Raw genomic sequence first — 26,508 nt, forward strand, 5'->3', positions numbered from 1 at the left:
TTATAGATACAGTATATATTTTATTCATGACATATATAAATATATATATATCCAATTAAAAAGAACAGTTGCAAAGACTGGGCAATATGACTATGGCATTGTTAAAAACATACATAAGTGCTCTGCAATACATTATCTAACATATATTAGCACTGGTTTTGCAGTATGTTCCTTACTTAGTTTTCCCTTCAGATGCCGACACAATAATGAACAATAGCGGTGTTCACTGTACTTTATTTATTCCTTCATAAGTCATATGGATGCTTTACTATGGAGATTCCAGTAAAATCAAATCATCTCTAAATGGAATCTTACAGTACACAAAATCAACAAGAGTTCCATTTACCCTTTAATGCCTGCACAGGCTTTACATGACTGTGAACTGCTCAAAATTTCTATATTCTAAAATTCTGATTAGAAGAAAAATAAATAAGATATATTTCTATATGTAAATAGCCTGCCTTACATGGGCAGAAATCAAGTAAAGATTATTGAACAGGAATAAAATATACATATGGCAATATATAGATATGTATTTCAAAATAATGGATTAATACATTTCCAAGCACTTGTCTGAGCAATGCTAAATGGCACAGCTCTCTCATCCAGCTGCTGCAGTACCTCTGTCGTCACCTTTTATGGCTTCCTGCCTGTTTCATGATACAATAACTTATTTGGTGGTTTGTACTATATATAAGCTACTCTGCCGACAGAGACTGAATCCGCTCTGCCTCTTTAATTACAGCTTATTAACAAGCACAAATGACTTCCCAAGTATTTAATTTATAGACGGAGGGTTTGACCAATGATGTTCCCTGCCAGAGCGATGGTTAAAATGCCCTGTTTAATTTAGAAAAGCTTACCATGCACAATCCATTTTACCTGTTGACTTAGCCCCTCAAGACAAAGTCAGTAGCTGATTGGACTGCACATAGGACTGCAAACAGGTTCACATCAGAGATACACTTAGTTGCAATTCATTAATGCTTGACCGTGTTTGCAGATCAGTAATGAGGATTACCATTTAGTAAAAACATATTGAGCATTATAGGTTCAACAATTTGTTTTCCTCTCTGGAACAATTCCTTTCAGCACGGCGTCGATTTATCCAAATCCCTAATCCCTTGCAATTGGATTTGCCACAGCTGGGCCCTTAGCAGTCAGACACAATCTGATGAATTTACACTTGTATCTGCGTTATTAATGTTATTGTGTTCATTCATTAAGTCAGGGAAGTGTTTAGTAAATGTGCTGAAATTCAAAGTACTGCAAATATTTTAGCATTTCCCAGTCTCAATTGTAGTTAATTATTTTCATCAAAATCCTGAACAGTCGAATCCTAAACTGAATCCTGAACTGAATTTCCACTTATAAATAGAGTAGTGGCTTAAAAATAGGGGAAGCAGGGCCAGGAGAAGAGATGGTCCAGGTGCTGAAGTGCTGAATAATACCTCCAGTACTTGCATCTGCAGCTTCTACCCCATATAATGTATATTGAGGAATGTGTCCTGGAAACTGAGCATACTTCTCTTGAAAGCAAAGCTAATAAGAAGCAGTGCAGTGACAGGTAATCCTATTACTAAGCTGTTCTCGGTAGGTGAACAGATTTTGGTTGGGGAACAGCATTACAGGGAAATGAAACTAAAATATTGTATAATCTTATGCCGTCCTATTGGGAGCTCTCGTCTGACCTTTATAGTCAGTGTTTGTACTGTGAGAGCTACTGAAAGAGCAATTATCATTTGAAAGAGCAATAATGGCATTTAAAGCTCCACAGGAACACAGATCGTGTGCACACACACATTTCAGTTTTATTTTTAAGTGTGAATTTTAACAATGATCTATATATCTAATATTGCCATTCATTCAAAGACATTACACTGTCAACTAAACCTTTCTTGGTAGGCATAATAATGTAGCATGCTACGAGACATAATCCTAAAAAAGTGGCCAAGTAGCATGTTAAGGCACCCATACACAGAGTGATTACGTTGGCCATTTGGGTGGTGGTCTGGCCATCTTAAATAAATATTGTCTAATATATATGTAGAAAATGTGTTTGCTTAATCATGTAACTGTTTAACTCCAGCTTTCACATGAAAGAGCTCTTGGAATCTTGTGGTTTTGTACAGTAATTAGTTCAGCAAATTTGCCAACTTCATCATAATTAGGGATCCGTTTAATTTCCTGCTTTAGCCATAATACATGGGGGTACTAGTACTGAAATAAATATTATGCTGGTATATTGCCAGACAGCTACTATACCTGGCTTACTTGAAAGAAAATATAAGATATAAAAATAATAATATGGAAAATGTAGCTACTTCAGTATCTCCACTGGCAGAATAGTCTGCAATACGAGGCCCATAAAAGTTCACAAACTATATTGCACACTGACAATTCTTCCTAATCGAGGCTCGTCAAAATGCAATAGATTCGTAGCTAAGCGCTTTGACCTTTAGAATACCATTCTAGAGCAGGATTCTGGAATTATTATTATCATACAGAAATCAAAGAATGCTGCAAATGCTGAATCTATGTAAAAATCCCCGTGTGGCTGAAAATACATAAAATATGACCAGACCCGTCTTCTAAACAGAGAACAAGAAATGTCACAACAGTTTGAAATACTTTGTTTTAGAACTGGGGAGGAACCACAAAACAAATACACAACCACTTCATTTAACTAACCTTAGATAAGTGACAAGAGGTAAGCACTGCTGTGTGTGTCGACAAGACTTTATACACAGAAAAATATGTGGCTGGTCATTCTATCCTTTACAGAAAGCAACACGTACTGTATGTTAGGGCCTCAACTTTCCATCTGCTCTGAATTAAAATTCCCAAAACACCCTACAATTACATTTTTTTTTTTTTTTTAAACTTTTTGACTGCTCTCTACATATCTGAGCAGTGGTCCAACTGTTAGGACTACATCTGCCTTAGGAAGCAGGGTTTATATATGCCATTATTGGAAGAGATAAGAGGCAGATAGGGGCAATTTCATTGTCTAACAAGGGTCCGTCAAAAGGCCTCATGGGCCATAGGCCTAACATTGATACTAACTGCATTGTTCACAGGCTGTCTGGCCACAGTCCTCCTGTAGTGACATAACCTTTATACAAAAAAGCTCACAGTGGGTATGGCATTGCAAAGGGACACAGTCTAGTCAGTGGCATAACTATGGAGGAAGCAAACCCCACAGTTGCGGTGGAGGGGCACCAGGACCATGGGTCTGCTTCCTCTACAGTTGTAAATCTCCCCTCCCCAGCTACTCTACTGCCTGCGGGTGATTTTTTTCATGGGGGGGGGAACTGACGCCAATTAGTTACGCCACTGACTCAGGTGTCGCCAATTAAAAGTAGTATTAAAGTGCCCAGAGCCTGTACTTAGAACAGGTATTCTTAAAATAAGCACAATATGGCAGCCAAACTAGAATAGAGGCCAGGGGACCTGTGCTTCTTATAACCTTGGTTTATGCTTAAAGTAGACATTGGATTTCCATATAATCTTCCTTTATGGCCTGATAATTAATCACAGGAATGTACACAGATGCTTATCACTCAAAACATTACACATATATACTAAACCTACATGAACACACCTCTGGGGTTTTGCACAAAGGAGTGAGTCGTTTCTCCAGCTAGCAGCTGTTCTAAAAGCCGTTTCATCTGAAACATTTCAGGAATTAAAACTGAAAATGCTTGTCAAGATAAGATAGTTTGTCTACTGAAGATACTCCTTATGCCTTAGTGCCTAGCCACCATATTTTCTTTAAACACAGACAGGACAAACAATGCAGCCAGGTGTAAATAAAATTTGACAGTTCCAGTGTACAATACAATGTTTTGAGCAGGTCCAGGCCTTTGGTATGGGAATCAACTTTTGATGAGTGTTAAGAACTCTTCCCGAGTCTTTGGGTCTTCCCGAAAGACCCCTAGCATGGTACTTGTTACAGTTTTACTGTTCATTTTCTGGACACCTCTCATCACCATGCACATGTGCCTAAAAGAAATAAAATAAATACATAATGTGAACTTTCCAAACATTAGAACTGCATGTTAATCATTGGAGGAAGATATTTTTTGGTCAGCTGATGGCTCAATAAATGAAGAGCAGAGAGAGACTGGTCTGAAATAATCCTCTCTCTAGAATTAGCTCACCAAATTTACTCAGTCTGTGTTGTGGGGGAGGATGTTATTATACAGAAGAAGACATGTACAAAGAAAGGCAATTTTCCCAATGTGGCAATGTCCTAATTCACAACAGTACACTACTAATGTATTAACCTCATGCAAAACTGAGTGTAAGTTTATATGGATAAAATGTTATTTAACTCCTTTTGCTCATATATAATGTGCCAACTTACGTTGCTTCAACAACAACTCCAACCCCAGAGGGATGTAAGGCTTCTGTAATTGCTATGGCGATTTGTTTTGTAAGGCGTTCTTGAACTGGAGAAACAGCAAATAAACAAGTAGAAATTAGTTCTTGCAATGTCCTTTGGGACAAAAAAAGGTACTGTCCCTTCTTCTGGCAGTACAGGTGTGGGACCTGTTATCCAGAATGCTCGGGACCTGGGGTTTTCCAGGTAATGGAACGTTCAATAATTTGAATCTTGATACCTTAAATCTACTAAAAAATCATGTAAGCATTAAATAAACCCAATAGGCTGGTTTTGCTTCAAAAAAGGATTATTTATATATTAGTTTGAATTGTTTTATTATTACAGAGAAAAAGGAAATAATTTTTAATAATTTGGATTATTTGGATAAAATGGAGTCTATGGGAGAATGCCTTTCTGTAATTCTGAGCTTTCTGGATAATAGGTTTTCAGATAACTGATCCTATACCTGTACTTCCATGTCCCAGTGCAGTTAACAATGTCACACAACACATAAGTCAGGGGATTGATTGTAAAACCCCTTACCTATAAATCGCTTATCACTAAATTTGTATAGAAAACAATATATAGCGCACTCTCTCTGTTTACAGAAAAAAACTTGTTAGCTGTCCATGGTATGATAAATTCCAAAATAATAATATAAAATACTTTATTGGCTTCTTAATATTTCCATTAGACAAATACAAATGAGAAATAAAAAGAAGGCATGATGGTCACATATCTGTATTATCCTTGTAACATGTCACCTACCCCTGCCTCTCTAAGAAATAAAATACAATGTATTTTTGTCTCACCAATAACTCCACTTGCTATTAGCCCCCCACATCAACCAATCCTCCTAATTTCTGTATAAGGGGCAAAATAAATTCTGGGATGAATTGAAATCAATTTGTGTAGCTGTAGCCAACAGAATGGTTATTTTAGATGAAATAATACAAACTAATGAAAATATCTTTCATAGTATGCATATTTTGTCTGGATAAAAACAAATGAAAAATATGAAACAAGCAATGTTTTTGCATGGAATAATAGTGTGTTGCCCCTTCACTGCTGGCAGCTTGCAATTCACAGAGATAAGTCTTCTCTTAAGAAAGGCTTCTTGTTAATGGAACGTGCCAAACACATTGACAAGTTTCTACAGAACTGGATGATGAGATGACCTTTTATGTCATTAAGGAGATAGAGTATGTGACGCATTATACAGGTTATGAACCGCTGACCCAGAATATTTATTATGACAAATGAGTAAGTGACTGGCAGTGTATTATCCATGTCATAAGCAATTAGGATGTCTAATGTCAAGTTTCTTACCTTGTAATCTTCTGCTGTATATTTCCACAATCCTTAAACAAAAGAAATGATTTATTAGTACCATGGCTAAATAATAGTATTCCAGTAATCCATCATGCACACCTATTATTTACCCCACTAATATACTTCATTCAGCAAATCTGTGCTTGTACAAAGAGGCTTAACTAGAAGTTATGGGTCCCTGCAGCAAAATCTATTATAGGTACTGATGGAGAACATGATCTGCATTACACTGTTACACACATGTATTAAAGGGGAAATTGCAGAATTCAGTATCCCCACCAGTCCCTTTCCATTTCCCTACATTCAGAACCAAAGGCATTTTTGTATAGACTGCTGAAACCAGCTGAGTTCTCTACATTAAAGGAACAGTAACACCAAAAAAGGAAAGTAATAAAAATATCATGTAGTCAGTGGTGTAACTAGGTATTACTGGGACCAACAGCAAATTATTTTTCAGGTCCCCAAAATGTCTAGAGGTTGACTTGTTTTATCAACATTTATTGGAATTGTATATGAATTAGGGTCTCGTGAGGCCCCTACAACTCCTGGGCCCCCCTGCAGCAGCAGGGTCTGCTTACTCTGTAGTTACGACTCTGCATGTACTGTTGCCCTGCACTGTTAAAACTGATCTGTTTGCTTAAGAAACACTACTATAGTTCATATGAACAAGCTGCTGTGTAGCAATGGTGGAAATTGAAAAAAGGCTATATGGCACAGGTTAAATAGTGGATAACAGATAACACCATTATGTTCTACAGAGCTTATCTGTTATCTGCTGTGTAACTTGAGCCTTTTCTCCTTTGAATGGCTGCCCCTGTGTAGCAGCTTATTTATATAAACAAAAGTAGTGTTTCTAAAGCAAACCAGTGCAGGGCAACACAGGATTATATTTGTATTATGTATGTTACTGTTCCTTTAATCAAGCACATGATGTCAGTGATTAGCCATTACCTTACATTGTGCTATAATCTGAGTTACTGAGGATTACAAATGTTCCAAGCAGTTAACTGGCCCTCATACTGATTAATGACAAGGGACTGGGTGAGGTGATGATCAGTCTTTGCTGATATTTTTGTCATATTTTCCTCAAGGGCTTCTACTACTCTCATTTAGTGATTTTTATTATAGAGCCAGCATAAAGGTTTAATCCAGGTTTTCTCATTCAGTTGCCTGTCTGATGCAGAGCAATGGACCTAGTATAACTGTGCCCAAGGACAGTGGTGAAGAATAGCCTATAGATGTTCAGATAACTATGACCTGGCCTTACTTATACAAAGTTTGCCCACCCAATCCATAGAAATCAATCAACAGGTAGTTTTTACTGCTCTGCTGTTTGAAAGCAAGCACGGGGTTGTTTAATATGCTTTGCAAGATGACATAAATGACCTTCAAGATCTGTCCACCTCTTTAAACCTCCCTATGACAAGTGAACATTTAAGAGACCTTTGATCTAGGAAGAGAATTAACATTAAAATGCTAATGGGCTGTTACCACATGGCTTCATTTTAAAGGGCAAAGAGATTTTGCTTCACTTCCCACAGTCAGAAGCCCTATGCCTCTGAACATAGATCCAACTTCCCCCTTGATCCCACCAAGCCTCCCTTCTAGTTTTGGGTACTGATATGAAAAAAATGATTCTCCCTTTCCTTTCACTGGATCACTTTTTAGCATTGTGCAAGTAAATGCAAAGAAGAATTTATAGAGGGCTTGCATTTTATAAGATTATTCTCTGCAGAGTTTACAGTGATACCTATAGTTATAAAACAGATGGGCATCTAATAACATTTAGCAAATTTTCCATAGTGCAATAACCCATAGCAACCAAAGTTTTGTTTTTGTTATTCTTTGTGCAGCTGGTTTAACACAGCTAGTCATTGATTGGTTGCTATGGGTTTATGCAAATCTGCCCAATATTAGTAAAGGAACATTACTTTTTTTGTGAAAATGACTAAAAACTAGATTTCTATAACGTGCCTACTTTAATGCTGACCTATTCTGTTTCCCTTCAATAGTAAATGTCAAATCTAATTGGAAAGAGCCAACACTGAGTATGTCAAATATAGCAAAAGGGAGAAAATCTTAAACAAATAATCCCTCTTTCAGCATAAAATGAAAATATTTCACAGAGAGAACAGAACATGCGGAAGCTTGACACCTTGTATGGTTACTGTGGTATTTGCAAACCCAAATCTGTGCTGTAATGAGCAGCTGCTTCTAGTTGCAGTGCTTTTAGCTATGAAAATCCCACATCTGGCTCATACTTGCAATACACTAAGGTGGCCGTAGACGTAACAATTATGATCTTTTCAGGAAAGATCGTTGGTTTCAACACCCACATGTAGAGCTGAATTGTCAGATATACAGGTAGAAACAATAGAATTCTACCTGTATCTGATGATTCAACACTAACATTGGCCAATCGGGTGCCTTGGCCAATATGTTTGGAACGGAAACATGATTGTAATAGGCTGAAGAATTGTATTAGCATCAAAATGCATGGCAATTTAGCTTTTCTGAATGAGTTTGGAACTATCAGGGGTCCATTTGCATGTTGTGCTTACATATGCAACTGACTTGCGTCTAATGAATAAATCATGGTGATTTTTATGCGGTAAAACCGCATAATTTATTTGAATAAATAAAGCCCCATGGAGTACAAACTTACCAGAAACTAGCACAAATAGTTAGAGGTTGCCTGTGCAACATAATTAGGGGCATACTTATTAGAGAGCAAAACAATAAAGATACAAATGAACTTACTGTATTTCAGCTACTGGCTCTGTCCATGTTTCCATTCACTAACGCATGGAATTAAATTGTGGCTAAATTACAATTTTTGACAGATACTTAAAGTAACGGTTCTGTTGTGGCTTTGGAATCAAAAATTAAACATTCACTCACCTGGCAAGCTTGCTTAGGCCAAGCACCTGCTTGTTTGGAAGATAGCCTATGTGCACCTACAAATATTACAAAACACACAATTGTTATTTGCATGTGTCACAACCAAAACTAATACTAAGCCAAATCTGCAGAATTTTAATCATTACATTAATATGCAGTGGTCTGAAACCTCTGAAAATGTAATATCTGAGACAGAATAGTCTAGTTATATAACCACACACAAATGCCCTCAGTCTGTTGGCTGATTGATCAACTTTAGGGGCATAAGTATATATAGAATAAGAGAACCCTGCCAATGCTGGGAGGTCCTGGAGATATAGGAGACCACAGGGCTTTACTGACTTCAATAAATATGTGGAACATGTTTTGCTCCCTAAATAAAAGGCCAATACACTATTGCAGTTTGCTCTGTTGAGAGTGCCTGTGGCCTGGTGGGTGGAAAATACTTTTATTTTTTTTACCTTTTCCTGATGTCATTTTCAAGTAAAATATCATATACCCTGTATTTAAAAACAGAGATTATAATCCACTTCCCAATAAAAGGTGCCATATCGCTTGCTTCTCCATAAGCAGTTGCAAAACTGGAATTCTTGTATTCATTAAATGGAAAAACAACACTATTTGTCTGAAATGAGCCTGCAGACTTTACCGAGAAAAAAATATAAAAAAGAGAATATATGTAAAGATAAATAGCTTTTGCACAGGATATTACAATGGTTACTGATGGATTATCACTACACAGATTCAACCCATTTTATGTTATTTTTCTAAATGTCTGGAAACAGTCAGAGATGCCCAAATTGGAAACCGAAATAGATCAAGCCTGTCTGTGCTAATCTAGTCTAATTTGACCCCTTGATAAGGTCTCTAGAAGGGAGTAATTTGGTTTAATATCAGAGTAAACCCTCAGGCTCTGTTTTCTTTAAGAAATGGTTTTATAATTTAAAAATGTCAGTAGCTATTAAATTAGCCACAGAAAGAGGTAAAGGCCAGGTCACAAAAACATCAGTAAACCATGACAGTATTGCTGGTCCCTTTTTCTTCCAAAGATGATTCTATCAGCCTTTGCTTAAAATAAGTGAAATGAAATACACTGGAAATGTTAGCTCTTGATGCACTGCATCATATTCTAATTAACATACTTAAAGGGGTGTCACACAAAACCCCATCCTCAAGATTAAGAGGTAGGCAAATAAAAGCCCAGTAAGCCAACTGTCAGTTTTATGAGGGGTGGGGATTCATTTTGGAAGGTCTCTCTATCGCTACAGAGTCCTATTTCTTTGCTGCTGTGGCTATGCCTCTATGCAACTAATACTTGTGGCCATGAGCTGGTGCCACCCAATATGTGTTTTGGGCAGAATATAATGCACTTGTGTTAACATAATTTAAAGGGGTTATTCACCTTTAAATTAACTTAGTATAATGTAGAGAATGATATTCTGAGACAATTTGCAATTGGATTTCATTTTTTATTTTTTGTGGTTTTTGAGTTATTTATATTCCTGTCCGGTAGCTCTCCAGTTTGCAATTGTATCAGTCTGTTCGCTAGGGTCCAAATTACCCTAGCTACTATGCATTGATTTGAATAAGAGACAGGAATGTGAATAAGAGAGGACCTGAATAGATAGATGTGTCATGAAAAAGTAGCAATAACAACACATTTGTAGCCTTATATGGCATTTGTTTTATAGATGGTGTCAGTGACCCCTATTTGGAAACTGTAAAGAATAAGAAGTAGGATAATTCAAAACTATAAAAAATAAGTAATGATGACCAATTGAAAAGTTGCTTAGAATTAGTTATTCTATAACATATTAAACCACATATTGAACCACCCCTTTAAAGGGGGATGCTGAAGGGAAAGTGATCCAGTTAATTTTTTAGATTGGAGCTGGCAGCACTTGATTACTAGCCTATAACTACAATTAAAGGGGATGTAAAGGGAAAAAAAATAAAATCACATTTTTACTTTCATTAATAAAAAAGATATATATCTCCAATATAATTAAATTAAACAATGTGTACCATTTTTATAATAAACCTGACTGTATGCAATGAAATTCCCCCTTCTTTACATGCTCTCACAACTGCAAATAGGAAACATCAGACGGTCCTTAACTGCTCTACAGGGAAAAAATCATACTTCCAAATAGCAGGGGGGAGCCCCCCACCTTACTATCCTGACTTCGAGCAGCTTTGTTTGTCTCCCTATAAAGCAGCCAGGGACTGTGTAGAGATTTGTATCCACAAACCGAGTGCAGTCTGCATATTCTGATTATTAAAGGGGAAGGAAACCTCCTCGGCGCTAACCCCCACCCCCCCCCTCCCGTGTATTGCCCCCCCTCCCTCCCCCCCCCCTGGCCTACCCGTCCCGCTGGGCAAATGCCCCTAACTTGTTACTTACCCTTCTGCGCAGGTCCAGTCCAGGGAGTTCACAGGCGACATCTTCTTCCACGCGATCTTCTTCCTGCTTTGACCGGCGCATGCGCAGTAGGATCGTTTCGCCGGTACGATCTACTGCGTATGCGCGTGACTTTTGGCGCATGTGCAGTAGATCCGTACCGGCGAAATGCTCCTACTGCGCATGCGCCAAAACGCCGGTCAAAGGAGGAAGAAGATCGCGTGGAAGAAGATGTCGCCTGTGAACTCCCTGGACTGGACCTGCGCAGAAGGGTAAGTAACAAGTTAGGGGCATTTGCCCAGCGGGAGGGGTAGGCCAGGAGGGAGGGGGCAATACACGGGAGGGGGGGAGGGGGGTTAGCGCCGACGAGGTTTCCTTCCCCTTTAACCAGTTTTCCTGTATCAGCTTCTATGGCAGACATTATTTAACTTGTGCTGTTTTGATAATTTATGATGATCCCTAAGCTTAACCTCCCAACTGAAGCCCAGACCACACTGAACATGTGCATGGCTTGGTCTTGCAAACATGTTTAACAAAGTTACAAGATGATAACCCCTACAGCCAACTTTGAAAACATAAATCATTTGTTTAATTATGCTTCTGGTGCCGTAAGTTTATGTTTATTATACAAAATACAGCATTTCTAGCATTATTCTATTTAAACATTAGTTCCCCTTTAAACATACAGTATGAAACGTGATGCTATGAGTTATTGTGCTTGTGTTACTTATGTATCTATGTGAATCTATTTAGCCCTTTAGATTAAACATTCTGGGTTTAATATAAATCCTTTTTATCTTTTATTTTCAAAAAACATTGCTTTCACGTCAGGCAGAGAAAATGAAAAATAAATGACACTTTAAGCTTTGCCTTTTGCTTATTTCCTTCCCCGAACACAGCTCAATAAACAGGTATAATCTTGTTTCTTGTAATTATGGGGCTGGTGGAAAAGAGATGTGTAACAAAAGAGAGGAAAGTTGTTTCTTAATCACTTTCAGGAAACTGCACCAATTATACCAATCTGAAACCTTTCTGCAGTTACAATATTACCTTTCCAATGAATGGGACTAAATGATGTTCGCACATGGAAAACATGTCAATGTCTTTAACTATCACCATTTCGTCGTGGTCTTCATCAAATATGGCGTCATTCAGTACATCTGCAAAGAGAGGAATATGGGATTGATTATATGTTTTTAGAACAATGGTATTCTGTTCTCCAAAATTACGCCAAAATAGTAAGTGTCTTCCATGAAAGTTAAGATGCCTATATAAGGGCATATACTCACTGCCATTCATGTCAAGGTGGAGGAACCATCCCTGAACAGAGGCGGGGGCCTTCGACACCACCTGTCTGATACATACAATGCTGTTCTAACATCTGTACCCCGGCGGTTTCAGAACACTTCACACGTCCATTCATGCAACTTTCACAAGTAACACCTCTTTCTAGGAGTTGCATGACACATTGGATAATCCTATCACAGTAACAACACAGAAGCTACACCTCTGTGAATTTCTTCAGATGTCACCTCTTTGAAGAGTTACAATGTGCCATTGTGATTGGATTAGTGGAAGAGTTTATATGACGAGAACTTCCCACACCAGTCAGTTGAACTGAAGAAGCTGCTCGGATGAGTAGTGAAACGTCTTCATTGATTACTCAGCAAGTCCAGTTGTTTTTAGATTTACCTATACTAGATATACCATGACCTGGATGAATGAAATTGTTCATAGTCATATTCACTGCCAGTTTGGCTTGGGGTAGCAAATATATGAATGGAGGTAAGCCCATTATGAACCTCTAGTTAGTCCATTTATGCCCTACAACCCCCATATAAACTATGAGCAACTGACACTAATGAAACTGTATTGCCTTACTAGGATCCTCACAATCAGACAAGTTATGTGTTGCAACCACACATCCACACTACTGAGTGAAGGGCTCAGGCTCCTCAAGAAATTGTCTTTAAAGTCTACAGCCAATCCAAAACTGAGCTCATTTGTCGTATATATTTTTAAGAGACCTTGTACCATTCTCTCTTGCGTGGGGACAGAGGGAAGAACATTTAGCAGACATTAACATTTTTAATGCCAAACCCACTTTAACGTCATCAGGACAAAAAAAGCATTAAAACCCCTTAAAATTAAAATTGCTGTTATCAGTTTTGGTTGAAAATCAGGGCATTTGAGCCAAAACAGGGTTCATCTTGTATCCTGACAGTAAACCATAATGCACCATTAAAAAATGGGGTAAAACAGGAAATTTAAGAGCTGTATAGTTGCAGTCACCTTAGTACTCAGGGGTCAGACCCTCCACTAGGGACCTTCTCTATAATGCATTATCCCCCCCCCCCCAGAAACCTACAACAGCACTACCACAGTAACTCCATAAATGAAATTTTAGAAGTCTGTGAGTGGATAGATATATGATTTAGACTTAGACCCCTTTCCTCCTGAATAACCACACGCAAATATATATTGTGATTTGAATCAGCGCAGGCACTCTAAAAATACTTGATAATAATAATATCTAAATACAAATATGTGTATATGTCACAATTTTGGCATTTGTGTTACTGTCACTAGTCACTTTTATTGATGTTGTGCAGTGGTGTAACTAGATATTACTGGACCCCCTAAATTGTCTAGAAGTTGACTTGTATTACCAATTTTTATTGAATTTGTGTATGAATTAGGGCTCATGGGGCCCATATACCTCCTGGGTTCCTCTGAAGCCACATGGTTTGCCTTGTCTATAGTTACACCCCTGATTGCGGTGCCTCCAAAATAAACCCAAAGTCTATTGCTTCTTACGTCACAACATATCCCATGTCAGTTAAAGCATTATGATTCGCCCTGCCACATTGTTCACAGTTTAAAGATTAATATCAGGCAAACTGTGTATTTTTTTCTGTGTTTAATAATGTTAAGATGTGTAATGTATGTGCAGCAGGACAGGCAAAGAGTTAAACTGAAATACTGATGCCTGATTGTTAAAGGCTACTTCAGCACCTTTCATTTAGTTGCAGCCCCCGCTCCCATATCTTGGAGCCTGGTCTGTGGAAGTGGACACAATATGATACCAGAAAGGTTTAATTTCCTGTATGCTATCAGCCAGCCTCGGTATCCATGGAAACGCAAAACAGCGTCATTTTCCTCTCTTTCATTACATTAATCACAACATGAATGCCAGGTGCTATTTGCATTTTCTTTTAGAATGAATTTGTGAGACTGGAAACTGAGCAATGAATTGAAATGAGCAGGCAACAAGGTAAACAAATTCTTTAATGTGGCCAATAACAGGGAAAAGGTTATTTTTGGAGACACTGCTTTATTGATCTAGGCAACAGTAAAAAGCTGTGCGTTGTAATTGTAATTGGCCAAAATTGGCTTTTTTATTTTCTTTATGACAATGTGGTTTATTGACTACAAATGGATATGGGTATGGGGTCGCCTGTTGCTCTACAGATGTACTGTTAAACTACAACTGTCAGCATCTGTGGGTTGTTCATCTTTCAGTTACAGATTTGCCATTTTCTATGAAAGTACAGCTAAGAAAAGGCTGGTTGGCAGTGATACAATGCTGGGGTCCTAAATTTGATTCTGCAAGTATGTTCTTCCCTCATTTGTCTGGGGTTCTTCCCATAGCACTGTATGGTGTTGCTTCCATCTCAGTGATCATCACCCATCACAAAGAGTATCATCTCTGCAAACCTAGAGGTAACATTTCATGTCTAACCAAACAAACGCCAGATGTTCCTGGACAGAAAACACATACGTTCTTTTTATGAGCCAACACAGTGACAAGGGGATAAAAGGGAGTATGGAAAGATGGATGGTTTCTCTGCACGTACAGTTATGGATACGCATGAATGAACTGCATCCCCACATAGCAACCATGTTCCTTCTCTTTACCATTCTAGTACAGCTTCCATGTTGCCTTCCAAGAAGCATTCCCAAAACTCTCATATAGCCAGTAAAACAGTCACCAAGATTACATCTGGGACAAAGAATCCCTAAATAGAGAGAAACGATGCATTATATAGTTCATGGGCATGGGTGTAACTATATAGGAAGCAGACCCTGCGGCTGCAGAGGGGCCCAAAAAGTATAGGGGCACCATGAGCCAATGATTTTTATAAAATTTCAATAAATATTGGTAAAACAAGTCAACCTTTAGACAATATGGGGGCCTGAAAAATTATTTGCTGTGGGGCCCAGTAATATCTAGTTATGCCACTGTTAATGGGCATGGGTTATTTTAAAATTAGATTTAGGATTTTATTCCCCCTTTTTCAGGAAACCATAACCCATTATCTATATTTGGGGGGGGGGGCTAGATGAGATTCAGGCTCAGCTGTATGAGGATCCTTGTAGACTTTAGGGAGGGTAGCACAGAAAATTACATCTCATGTTCACTCTGTTCTGTAATCAGGCCCTTTTAAAAATCCAGGGTGTCATCGAAATGTTGACAAGTGACAGTACATTTTGCTGTAAAAAAATCAATATGCAGAGGTCTCTTCACTTAAAGAGCAAATATATAATTTTTTTGTAAGCATATATCTTTTATTAGAATCAAAAGAAAGCGCACGCACTCCTGCAGCCAGCCGGTATGGTAAAAGAAGTACCTATTTTATTTCATCTCATTAAAAATCAAACAGTCCTAGGACTATTTGATTTTTAACGAGATGAAATAAACTACTTCTTTTACCTCACCGGCTGGCTGCAGGAGTGGCCGGTGAGGTAAAAGAAGTAGTTTATTTCATCTCGTTAAAAATAAAACCGTTTACCTCACCGGCTGGCTGCAGGAGTGCGTGCGGTTTCTTTTGATGTTATTAACGCCTCAAGCTACGGGTTTGGGGCACAGCACCCGGGCCAGCTGCTGGATTTGGTGAGTTTGTTTATGCTGACTTTAAAAGCACATCACTTTTGATTGAATCAAGTGTTTGAAGTGCTGGACCTGGGGTTTTCACACCCAGGTCACTTCACCCTCCGGGTGAGCTATGGTTTCGCAAGTATACTTAGTATTCTTGTGCTTGATTATTTTTTCAATTTAATTGGTAGCAGGACTAGAGCCAGCATATTTGACCTTATATATCTTTTATTAGCCCTGGCCGTAAAAACACATACTTTCTATTATGTAATTCTTGCAGTGGATCCTGGGCACTATGCTAGTCCCCAATGTGCAATGTAATTACATGTGGCTTAAGCTCCCCATAGACGCAAAGATTTCTCTTGCCGAACGACCGATTTTAGCAAAGTCCGACCAATCCTTTGAAATGATCGTGAATTTAGTGGATTTCGAGCGATCTTATGTTTTTCGTCCTACATCTGTCAGAAAATTGATCGGCCAGGTTAAAAAATCTTTATCGGTCCCAGTGCAATCTATCTATGTTTGCAGGGACAAGCAGGCAGCTCCCCTTTGTTTTCCTGGCAAATGGTCTTTTTAGTTGATGGACAATTCGTATGATCGTTTCAAGATAATCGTGGTCTCACGATGACGATCGGATCTTTTAAAAATCTTTATGGCCAGCTTTAGACAAATCTAGAGATTTTATTATATGAGTGTGGCTCAATAATTTTCTTTGTACATTTGTGGCTTAGGGAACATATGGAATAGCTGCTGGGCACGCCAAACATTCTTAGGATCTATGCCTATTCTTACAAATTTAAAAAAGCTTTCTTAAGTTAGCATTAAAACTGAAAAAAAAACTACAAATAAAGAGCATCCTTTGATATATGTGATGCTTGATATACTCTTATGAACACTGGAGTTACACGACAGATATGCTATGTTTTTATTGATGTATGCATCTGCACCTGACGATATCCGATCCATTGGCCCTCGGGCATAAAGAACAGATACCACACAACTGGCCATACACAACAATGGTCACTTTTTATTATGTTGATTTATATACACATCCCAGACAACTGGAGCTGCAGGAAATTAACATGAGCTGCACCAACTTTTTTATTACTATTATTTTTTTTTATAATCAGTTTGGGTTGATAATCTGCAAACTTGATCTGTTGAAATTCACTGCACAATATCCAACGGACTGGCCAGCCAGACAACAACAAGCCAATTTGCACTAGGGCACTAACCCATGGCAACCAACAGCCTTTTTGCTGTTCTGCCTGGAGCTAATCATTGGTTGCTATGGGTTACTACCAGGTGCAAATTAGCCCAGTATTAATACATGAGCCACACAGTGTTAACACAGTGGTCTCTAACACTTTTAGTGAAATTTTCTTTTGATATTGCTAGGGCACATGTCCGTAAATGTACAGCATAATATATTAAGTCAATCAAAATATTAACCTAGACCAATTGAATTTTTATAACATATTATTATTATAACAGCACTTTGGATTCTATGGCAGGCAGATATAAAAGGGTTAAACATACACACTCCAGTCATATATCTGCTCAACATTAACAGTCAGCTCTAGCACTGCTCTGAGCATCGGAGCTGATCTGCAAATGAAAGATAGCCTTAGACAGGAAATTAAAATCTGGGCCTACAAATCCTCTTTATCTTTTTCTCAAGGGACCCAAACTATGTCATGACATCAATGGTTTAGTCACAGTTATGCACCTTGTTTTAATTACTAGTTTCTGTTATAGAAGGGGGGATAATGGTGACCCATACTTAACAGAAAGAACCCCATTCTTGGGTGTTGTTGATCCTTATGTTAAGGTTCCTTCTGAAAACCCCTTCCATTTACCATTATTTCTATCTATTTACTAATGTAAATTAAGACTAAAATGGTACTATCAGGGGCAGCGCCCCACTGGTTACCAGTGGAGGCAAAATTCTACTCCTGGTAACTTTAAGAGCTGAATTTCTGGTGAGCATGGTGGAAAGGGGGTGGCAGCTGTAAGTTGCCTCAGGGCGGCACAGTTTCCAGTATAAGGGGTGCTTTGCAGTTAGTTATTGTTTTTTTATTTTCTTTGGTTTTTGAATGAAAAACAGTTTGAACAAGATGTTATCTGGTGTTGGGGTCCCACTCACCTTAGCAACCAGACAGTTAGTCTGAAATGAAAAATAATATATAATAATAAAAAAATCCAGCCCCAGAATTGGTCTGCTTTCTAATTGCCAGGTATCATTAATTTTGGTAAATAATTTAAAAAAACTTACCAAAATAGAAAAAGACCAATTTATAACCATGAATCTAAATGTGATTTGTACTTACAGTTAAGGTTGACATTCTCTGTCATGCAGAGATGGTTATTTGTTGTGTATTTGGTACAGTTCAGCTACAAGCCTCTCGATCCATTGTGCACAATATTTCAGTTATTTTCCCCAGTCTTGGAGATGCTTACTACTGTGCAAGCCTTGTAGTGCAAAATATAAAATATTACTTATATAAGTCCCAGAAATAATGGTACTGCTTAGACTTGAGAGAGAGAGAGAGGGAGAGAGAGAGATTGTGTGTGTGTGTACTAGATATAGTTTTTATCCCACAAAATGCTTATTAAACCTAGCTGAAATGTGTTCCCTTGCAGGATCTAGGTTCTCACAGTTACATTGAAAACAAATCTCCAGTCCCTGCAACTCCTTCCTTCCCTCGACTACAGCCTTTTAGGCTTTGTGATAAGGAGCAGCTAAATATGCAGAGAACTTCTCAGTGCACAACTGATTTGTTTTGGTTGCACTTGTAAGAACCTGAAGTAGAATGTGACTATTTTAATATCAGATTTTGCCCAGTACAAGCCCTACTCATTAAACTAATGTTGAAAAGGGTGGTATATGAACACTATCATTTTTGTTTTTTCACTGATTATTTTTACATTATACTTGTTAGTTACTTTTGTTAATTTGTATACCTGAAGAGGAGATGTCACTGAATTCAGCCTTTTCAGCGTTTTCAGCAACCATCACATTTTTCAGTTCAGTTGGTTTCAGATAGTTCACCAGAAATAAAGACTTTTTTTCCAATTACTTTTTATTTGAGACCATTTTTCTAATGTTCATATTGTTTACCTTCTTATTTTTTTCTAAATCAGCTCTGGGGAGGGCTTTTTTTTTATTTTCTATGTGTCACTGTTTTTCTAATATTGAAGTGTAAAGTGTCATTTTCAGTGTCGGACTGGGACACCAGGGGCCCACCCAAAAACCTTAGACCAGGGGCCCACCATAAAACCTTAGAACAGGGGCCCACTCTCAGTAATATTATTCTTCATCTCCTCAATCAACCTCTATTCTCCTAGTCTGTTTTCTTGATACTATAATCAATTATTCCATCTATTTAGCCTCTTTGTCCTCATAGAAATAGGGAATGGCCATGAAATAGACCAAAAGTTTAGCAGCATGGGGGCCCACTGACACCTAGGCCCACCGGGAGTTTTACTGGTATCCCGGTTGGCCAGTCATTTTTCAACTTCTAAAGCAGCTCTGGGAAGGGAGGTTGTCTATCCTGTAAACTGTTCTAAATTGATACATTTAGTTGATACATTTCTTATCTTTGTCCCTGCTGAGCAGAATCCCTGAGTTTCATTTAGGGTTGCAACATTTTCAATAAAATTTTACTGGCCAGTGGTGGGGGCGGGAACTAAAGGGGCGGACTGTGTTGCAAAAGGGCAGAGTCACGGTGTCGTGCTGCAAAAGGGGCGGGCCACATCGCACTTGCAAGAAGACGAAGAAAATGTAAGTTCCATCGGAGGGCCATGGGCTTTTTTTAAGGGTATTACAAATTACTGGCAACTACATTGCCGGTAAATTTATAATACCGGCCCCGGCCTTGGCAGGTGTTTTACTGGTTTTACTGGTTTCATTACAGGCAGCTGTAGGAATTGATACAATTGCTAATACTCCAGAGATGCTGCTGAGAAATGTATCAACTCAATGTTGCAAAATTATAACAGTTTAGAGTCTGCACCTGAATTACTGAGCTGCCAGACTGAAACACCAGAGACAGGAACATTCAACTTTAAACTTAGATTTTGGAAAAATAGTAAAAAATAAATAATGGAAAGTATTTGAAAAAAGTCTTAGTTTCTAGGGAACAATCTAAAACAACTGAACTGAGAAAAGTGTTTGAAAGGTGAACGATACAATAGTTGCTAATACTCCAGAGATACTGCTGAAAAATTTATCAACTTAATGTAGCAAATTGTAACAGTTTAGAGTCTGCACCTGAATTACTGAGCTGGAGACAGAAACAGGAAAAGCTATTTTAAAAAGTTTATATTTCTGATGAAATATCTGAAAACAACTGAACTAAAAAAAAAGTATTTGGAAGGTGAACAACCCCTTTAATTCTAGAATCTTGATACACTAGATTGCCTCCACAGACTTGTAGAAACTGAATATAAACTTACTCAGTGTGGTCCTCTGACAACATTTCCATTTTTACATTTATTTTCTATTTTTTTGTAGCTGTTTTTTTAAGCAGTTGTTAGACTGTTAATACCAGGCTTTCAGGTCAGTGGCTCTATTTCATTGGTGCTGTGTTAGCTACCCAATGGATGACTGACAATGTATATAGCTTTTTATTCAGAATAAGAATTTTTTAAAGTTTCAATCTTTTATTTTAAACTGTCTGTTTATTGCTGATGGTACTTTTAGTCAGATTGTGATCCTCAAGCCACTGCAACAATCTGAAATAAACATTTAGATTGAAATTGTAGGATTATAAAAGCCTACAAATAACAAATCTGACAATGTTTTGGCCATTAATAATTTCCAGACAACAATTGTTCGAAAGTCATGCCCCGGAAATACATGCAAGAGCCACTGAAGTTATAAATGGAAAATAAGCTTAGGCAGTTGGCATTATGATATTGAAAATTACCTATTAGTTCATGGTGAATGTCCATTCCAGGCGTAGGAAACCTTTACACTCAATGTTTTGCAGAACTACAACCCTAGCGTACTGCACTAATTCAAGGCAAATAATGGGGCCCCAAGTCGAAACTATGAAAACTGAAAATATTTTACACTGCTCTTTATTGGCAAAATGGAAGAAGGAAACGTGTATTGCATTATTTAGCCATGCTTTGCTATTGTATACAGCAGTAAGGGTATCTTGTTTCTTTTATTGCTTTTCTTAAAGCAGCGTGTTGTCCCAAGGATTTTGATATTCATTTCTTTTTTTACCCTCCACGGGTTATTTATTGCAGCTATCTCCTATCAGCTTTCTAATAATGTAAATTACTTCCAGATTTTCCCTTCCATCTAAAGCAGGAACAAATTCCTGCTGGAAATGTTGTTTTTACTGGAAGACTTAATTACCTACTTGTTGCGTAATCTAGAATAATTTGAATTAAATAAGGCAACCTTCAAAGCCCAGAGGCACATAACAAGATCTTGCTGTTACCAATTTAGTTCATATTTAGTTAATATTTAGTGTAATTTCTTGTTACAGTTTATTTATATTTGAAAAATCAATACAAATTTAAAATGGGGAAAAAAAGAAAATTTGATTAGAACTATATTGTCTTTCATTAGGGTAAATTTTATTTTACAAGGTCCAGTGATTGGTCTTTATAATGATGATTGGGATCCCTGTAATAATTAGTGACCTCTTTAGGTCCAAAGAAGAGACAACTCTTGCTAGACATGCTAGCATACTGTCATTATATGTATAACTTTCATATTCAGGCTTAGACTTTATTGCTTTTAGTGACCAGACCCATAACTCGATAAATTTTTAGCCTCAACCAGAGTTTAAACTGTATTTAGGAAGAATCGGGTGAGGAGCAGAGTTTGGATCACCCTGTGGTCCAAAGGTACCATTAAGCATTAACAATTCTATTCCCTCACCTTGACACCATGGGGCATTAATAATTCTCAAACTGAAGACACTGAAAGATATAACCTTTAAGTTGCTCTAAGAAAAGAAAATGTTACTCTGGACAAGCACTATGGTGCACGAATTATAAATCCAAGTGCTGCCCACAAAAAAACCTTACCTTTCTGTGCTAGAAGACATCGCAACTCTGAACTTGCCTCCACTCTTTAAACCAAAGAATATTTTTTTGATTTCATAAGGAAGACACTATTAAACTGTGTTCACCTTCTTCTGAGTTGTTCCACCAATAAATAAAAGAAATTGCTTAGAGTCACTTAAAGTGTCACTTAGTAAAGTAGGAACTTTCAATTAAACAATAAACTCTAGAAAATGCTATTGCTTTGGTGATCACTCTGGATAACCATGTCCAGATAAAATATCCCCTACCTTATATTTCTCAAACAATTCCAAGCAATACAATTTATGCTTGGCATAATATACATCAGACTTCTGTGAAACTAATATAATTAGAGCAAATTAAAATATCTTAGTATTATTTGGCAAAGTGACAGCTTCACCTGAGCATTTCAACGCCACTATTTGTTATTCTAATAGAAAACCATACATGTGAGGAAGCCACTAAATATATCCATGTAAGATACAAGCTATGCAGTCTCTGAAATAATAGAGAACTGAGCAACAGGTTCATGGCAAGTCACACATCCCCACGGTCATTAGGGCAACAACAAACCTTTGACCTTCATTTAATCAAAGTGTACTCTCTCCTGATGTCACTGTTCTAGGAACTGATCTGGCTTATTGTAAATCCTCCACTCAATGACACAGGCAATAAGTTTTGGATATTAATGATGCACCTATAACAAATCTACAAAATAAGTGCATGTTGATAATGACAATGCTATATAAAAATGTTATATATTCTAGTTGCTTTTGGGGTTTCTACATACCATCATATGGATATTATATCTGCGCTGTAGGGTTTGGGGTTGTTTATGTTATACTATTGGAGACTGGGAGTAATACCTCCAACCCGATTGATCCATAGCAAAACACAGGGCATAGGGCAACTTACCCTCTCAGAATTAAAGTCTCTATAGCCAATATCTTGCAACTACAACTAGACACGTGAATACCGCAAACATATTACAATGGCAGAATGCGGGTCCTGGAAAAGTTAGGAACATTTAGTGCTTATGAAATTCTGGGAATTTTACATTTTAGCAATTACCTGTAGCATATTGTCTGAATGGGAATTGTTGCAGATAAGCTGGCCATAGATGTAAAGATTTTTAAAAGATCTTTTCGTTATCGTTAGACCAAGCTTATCTTAAAGCAATTATGATTTGTCCATCAACTAAAAAGACCATTTCATCAATGTTGTCTAGTTGAAGTTAGGAAAACTGAGGGGAGCTGCCTGCTTGGCAAACAATTGGACAATGGAAAGATTTCACTGTGACTGATGAAAATTTTCTAACCTGGCCAATCAATTCTCTGACGCAGGATTGTTTAATTCCCACTAACCTCACGATAATCTGACAGATTGGGCAAATCGATCGGATTCAATTAGACTGTTCATTCACTGTGCTTCCGTCCAATGAAGACAATAACTTGTAGGAAAAGGAGTGATGAATTCAGTCGGACGCAGTGGGTTGCTGCAAAAACTGTGTTTTTTATTTTAACACAACATGTTTCGAGCTGTGCTCTTTGTCATTACACTTGACAAAGAGCACAGCTCGAAACATGTTGTGTTAAAATAAAAAACACAGTTTTTGCAGCAACCCACTGCGTCCGACTGAATTCATCACTCCTTTTCCTACAAATCTGACAGATTGGTTGGATTGCACTAAAATCAGTTGTTCATCAAAGAAAAATCTTTGCATGTATGGGGGCCTTAATAGTAATGAGCTGGATCTGGGTATGAGTAGGGCACACACTCTCTACTGGGCCAATCACTGTACCCCTGTTCTATTCTCATCAGTCTCACTGATTATTGTGTGAAGTGATAACAACCATTCTCTGCATTTTAGCACTGAAATTTAAGAAAGAATCCGGCAACAAAACATTATGGGGCCCATTTATCACGCTCTAAAAAAAAATATGCTAAAAGCAGTCTAAAATAAACAGCATTTTTATTTTTTACTTATTTTTACACAGTTTGATAAATAGGCCCCTACTGTGACTATTTCCTATTGAGACATGTGAATAAAATAGTAACCTGTGTCTAATATCTGAGAGCTACCCTTATCCCCTACTCATTACTTTGCAGAACAGGATCTGAAATCACATGGACATATATCAGGTGCCCCACTAGACAGTCTATGTGCCTGGGCACTGTGCCTGCTTGTCCTACTGCCATGCCCTCAGCCTCAGACCTTGTACTGAACCACTATAGATGCCGAAAGCCATTCATTTTCACATTTCATTCATGTAAACTAAAATAAGTGCAGTTCTATAATGTGTGATGTGTAAAAGGCAATCATTGCATTCATTGTAACAAGGTGGAATGATTGGCATCACTTGGGGCACATTTACTAAGGGTTGAATATTGAGGGTTAATTAACCCTCGATATTCGTCCCTCGAAGTAAAATCCTTCTACTTCGAATATCTAAGGATTTCCCGCAAATACTTCGATCAAACGATTAAATCCTTCGAATCGAACAATTTGAAGGATTTTAATCCATCGATAGAAGGATTTTCCTTCGATCAAAAAAAGCTTAGAAAGCTTATGGAGAAGGTCCCCATAGGCTAACATTGATGCTCGGTAGGTTTAAAGTGCCGAAGTAGGTAGTCGAAGTTTTTTTAAAGAGACAGTACTTTGACTATCGAATGGTCGAATAGTCAAATGATTTTTAGTTTAAATCGTTCGAATAGAAGTCGTAGTCGAAGGTTGTAGTAGCCTTTTCGATGGTTGAAGTACCCAAAAAAAAACTTCGAAATTTGAAGTTTTTTTTACTTTGAATCCTTCACTCGAGTTTAGTAAATGTGCCCCTTAGACTTCTAAAAGGATGGCAGAGTGTGAATAATAAACAGAAATGTGCAGATATATTATACACTAAGGTGATATGACAGTGTGCAAGTGACAGTGATATGACAGTGTGCAAGTGACAGTTGTAGGCTGCTGCTGTTAGTTAGTAGAGAGTGTGAGAGAAGAGTCAGTCACACAGTAGAATTGTCCCACATGTTGTGCATCATGTCAGAGGCATCACACGGGCGCACTGTACCCGGAAGCAGCAGGGGAGCCGCTACTAGTGAGGGGAAGGTGAGGGGAAGTACCTGATATGGTCTCCTGGTATCCCTTAGTGAAGTACTGCATGGCGGTGGCCGCTCTCCATGGCGTTTTGAGCAAGCCCTGCCTGCCAGGATCCTCTCCCAGTGCCCGGAGGATGGTGCCATAAGCCGTGGCCAGTGAGGGCAGATTGAGCTCGTTGTCCTCCTCGCTGCGGGCCCGCTCCTCTCTCCAGGTATCTACAGGTGGGGTGCTCCTGCCTGCTCTGCCGCCCACATCCCCCCGGCTACCCGCGCCCGCTGCAGCCGCCGCCTCCTTCTTGTCCTCCCGCAGGAAGCCGTTGCAGTTGGGCGCTCTCTTCTCTAGCAGTGCCCGAGGCTTGGCAGGATCCATGTGGCACAGAATGGGACTGGAGCTAATCTGCTCCCCTGCGTTTCTCTATTAGCTGACACTGATTGGGAGACGGTCCTAACTAATCCCTATAATGCCTTCAATTTGCCGTCATAACAGTGACACGATCTGCGCTTAGGTATCAGTAATGGCCGGGAAGTCTATGGGTCCTGTGCTAGTCCCCGCATGCCCGGCTTAATGCTGCTCTCTCCCCGGGGCACCTACTCTATCGCCCGACACACCCGCAATACTATTATTCTTCTGTCCCCGGGTATATGAATACTGGCAATTCTGTGGCACAAACTCTTACACAACTTGCACTGAGATTTCAATGAGAGTTTAAGTTCCGCTGCCCACGCTCATACACCTTGTTGTGTTGTCACCGACCCAGGCTCTCGACGTTCTAAATAAGCAGCGCTCCTGCCAATCTCTCCCTATCCCTCTCCTATTCCCTATAGCGCTCCTCTGCCAAGCTTCTCACTAGCGCTCCCCTCCAGGCGCTTTTTATACAGCTCCCGCTTAGGAGAGCCCCAGCCGCATGCCCATTGGCCGCCGCGCTGGGTGCGTCACAGGCGGACTGTACCTCTCCCATTAAGAGGATCAAAGAGAGTAGGAGGGAGAGAGGCGGTGTTGTTGTGACAGGGAGACAGACAGGAAGGGACAGAGGATTTGGCTGGTTATCAACCCCAAAGAGCCGATAGGGAGTGTGGTGTGTACATCTGCCAGTATCAGCCAAAGTGCGACCAATATTTACACGTCTTGAAAATATAGTTAGGGCTTGGTTTAAGAACAATGTATAATTTCCGTGTAAGACTGGTCACAAGACTTCTGCTGCTGTACTGAGCATGATATTTAATAGGCTAGTGGTAATACTAGTAGTACTAGCACGGGGGTTTCCCATTTATAGTGCAAATGTGGGTAGAATTCCTCTTAGTGCAGTTCCTTGTGCCTTGGCTGAATGTTTGCTAGTGACACATAACGCCCAAACAATGTCAGTTATAAATATAAGCTTCCCTACATGCGCAAAACAAGGGAAGCCTCCGCCCATCCTGCCCCATATAGGAAAATGTCATTCTCAGCAACTTTCCAATATACATTTACAG

The 26,508-nt window shown here is 38.6% G+C and overlaps 1 protein-coding gene across 1 annotated transcript; it reads right to left on the minus strand.

Moving 5' to 3' along the window:
* LOC108698762 (GTP cyclohydrolase 1) lies at nt 1–25,897 on the minus strand. The gene is made up of 6 exons (XM_018230525.2): nt 25,063–25,897; nt 12,072–12,181; nt 8,621–8,676; nt 5,717–5,748; nt 4,370–4,454; nt 1–4,005 (listed from the first exon to the last, which is right to left on the minus strand). Exons 1-6 carry the CDS (start codon nt 25,406–25,408, stop codon nt 3,879–3,881), a joined length of 756 nt encoding a protein of 251 aa, XP_018086014.1. The 5' UTR covers nt 25,409–25,897; the 3' UTR covers nt 1–3,878.
* Nucleotides 25,898–26,508: the final 611 nt, after the last annotated feature.

The sequence above is a fragment of the Xenopus laevis genome, chromosome 8L (assembly GCF_017654675.1).
Source record: "Xenopus laevis strain J_2021 chromosome 8L, Xenopus_laevis_v10.1, whole genome shotgun sequence".
NCBI classification, from domain to species: Eukaryota; Metazoa; Chordata; class Amphibia; order Anura; family Pipidae; genus Xenopus; species Xenopus laevis.

Coding starts and splice junctions, on each gene's coding strand:
- LOC108698762 (XM_018230525.2), bottom strand. CDS start 25,408: ATGGATCCTGCCAAGCCTCGGGCACTGCTAGAGAAGAGAGCGCCCAAC. Junction 4,455..5,716: donor ATACAGCAGAAGATTACAAG/GTAAGAAACTTG, acceptor CTGTTTCTCCAG/TTCAAGAACGCCTTACAAAA. Junction 4,006..4,369: donor GGAGTTGTTGTTGAAGCAAC/GTAAGTTGGCAC, acceptor TATTTCTTTTAG/GCACATGTGCATGGTGATGA.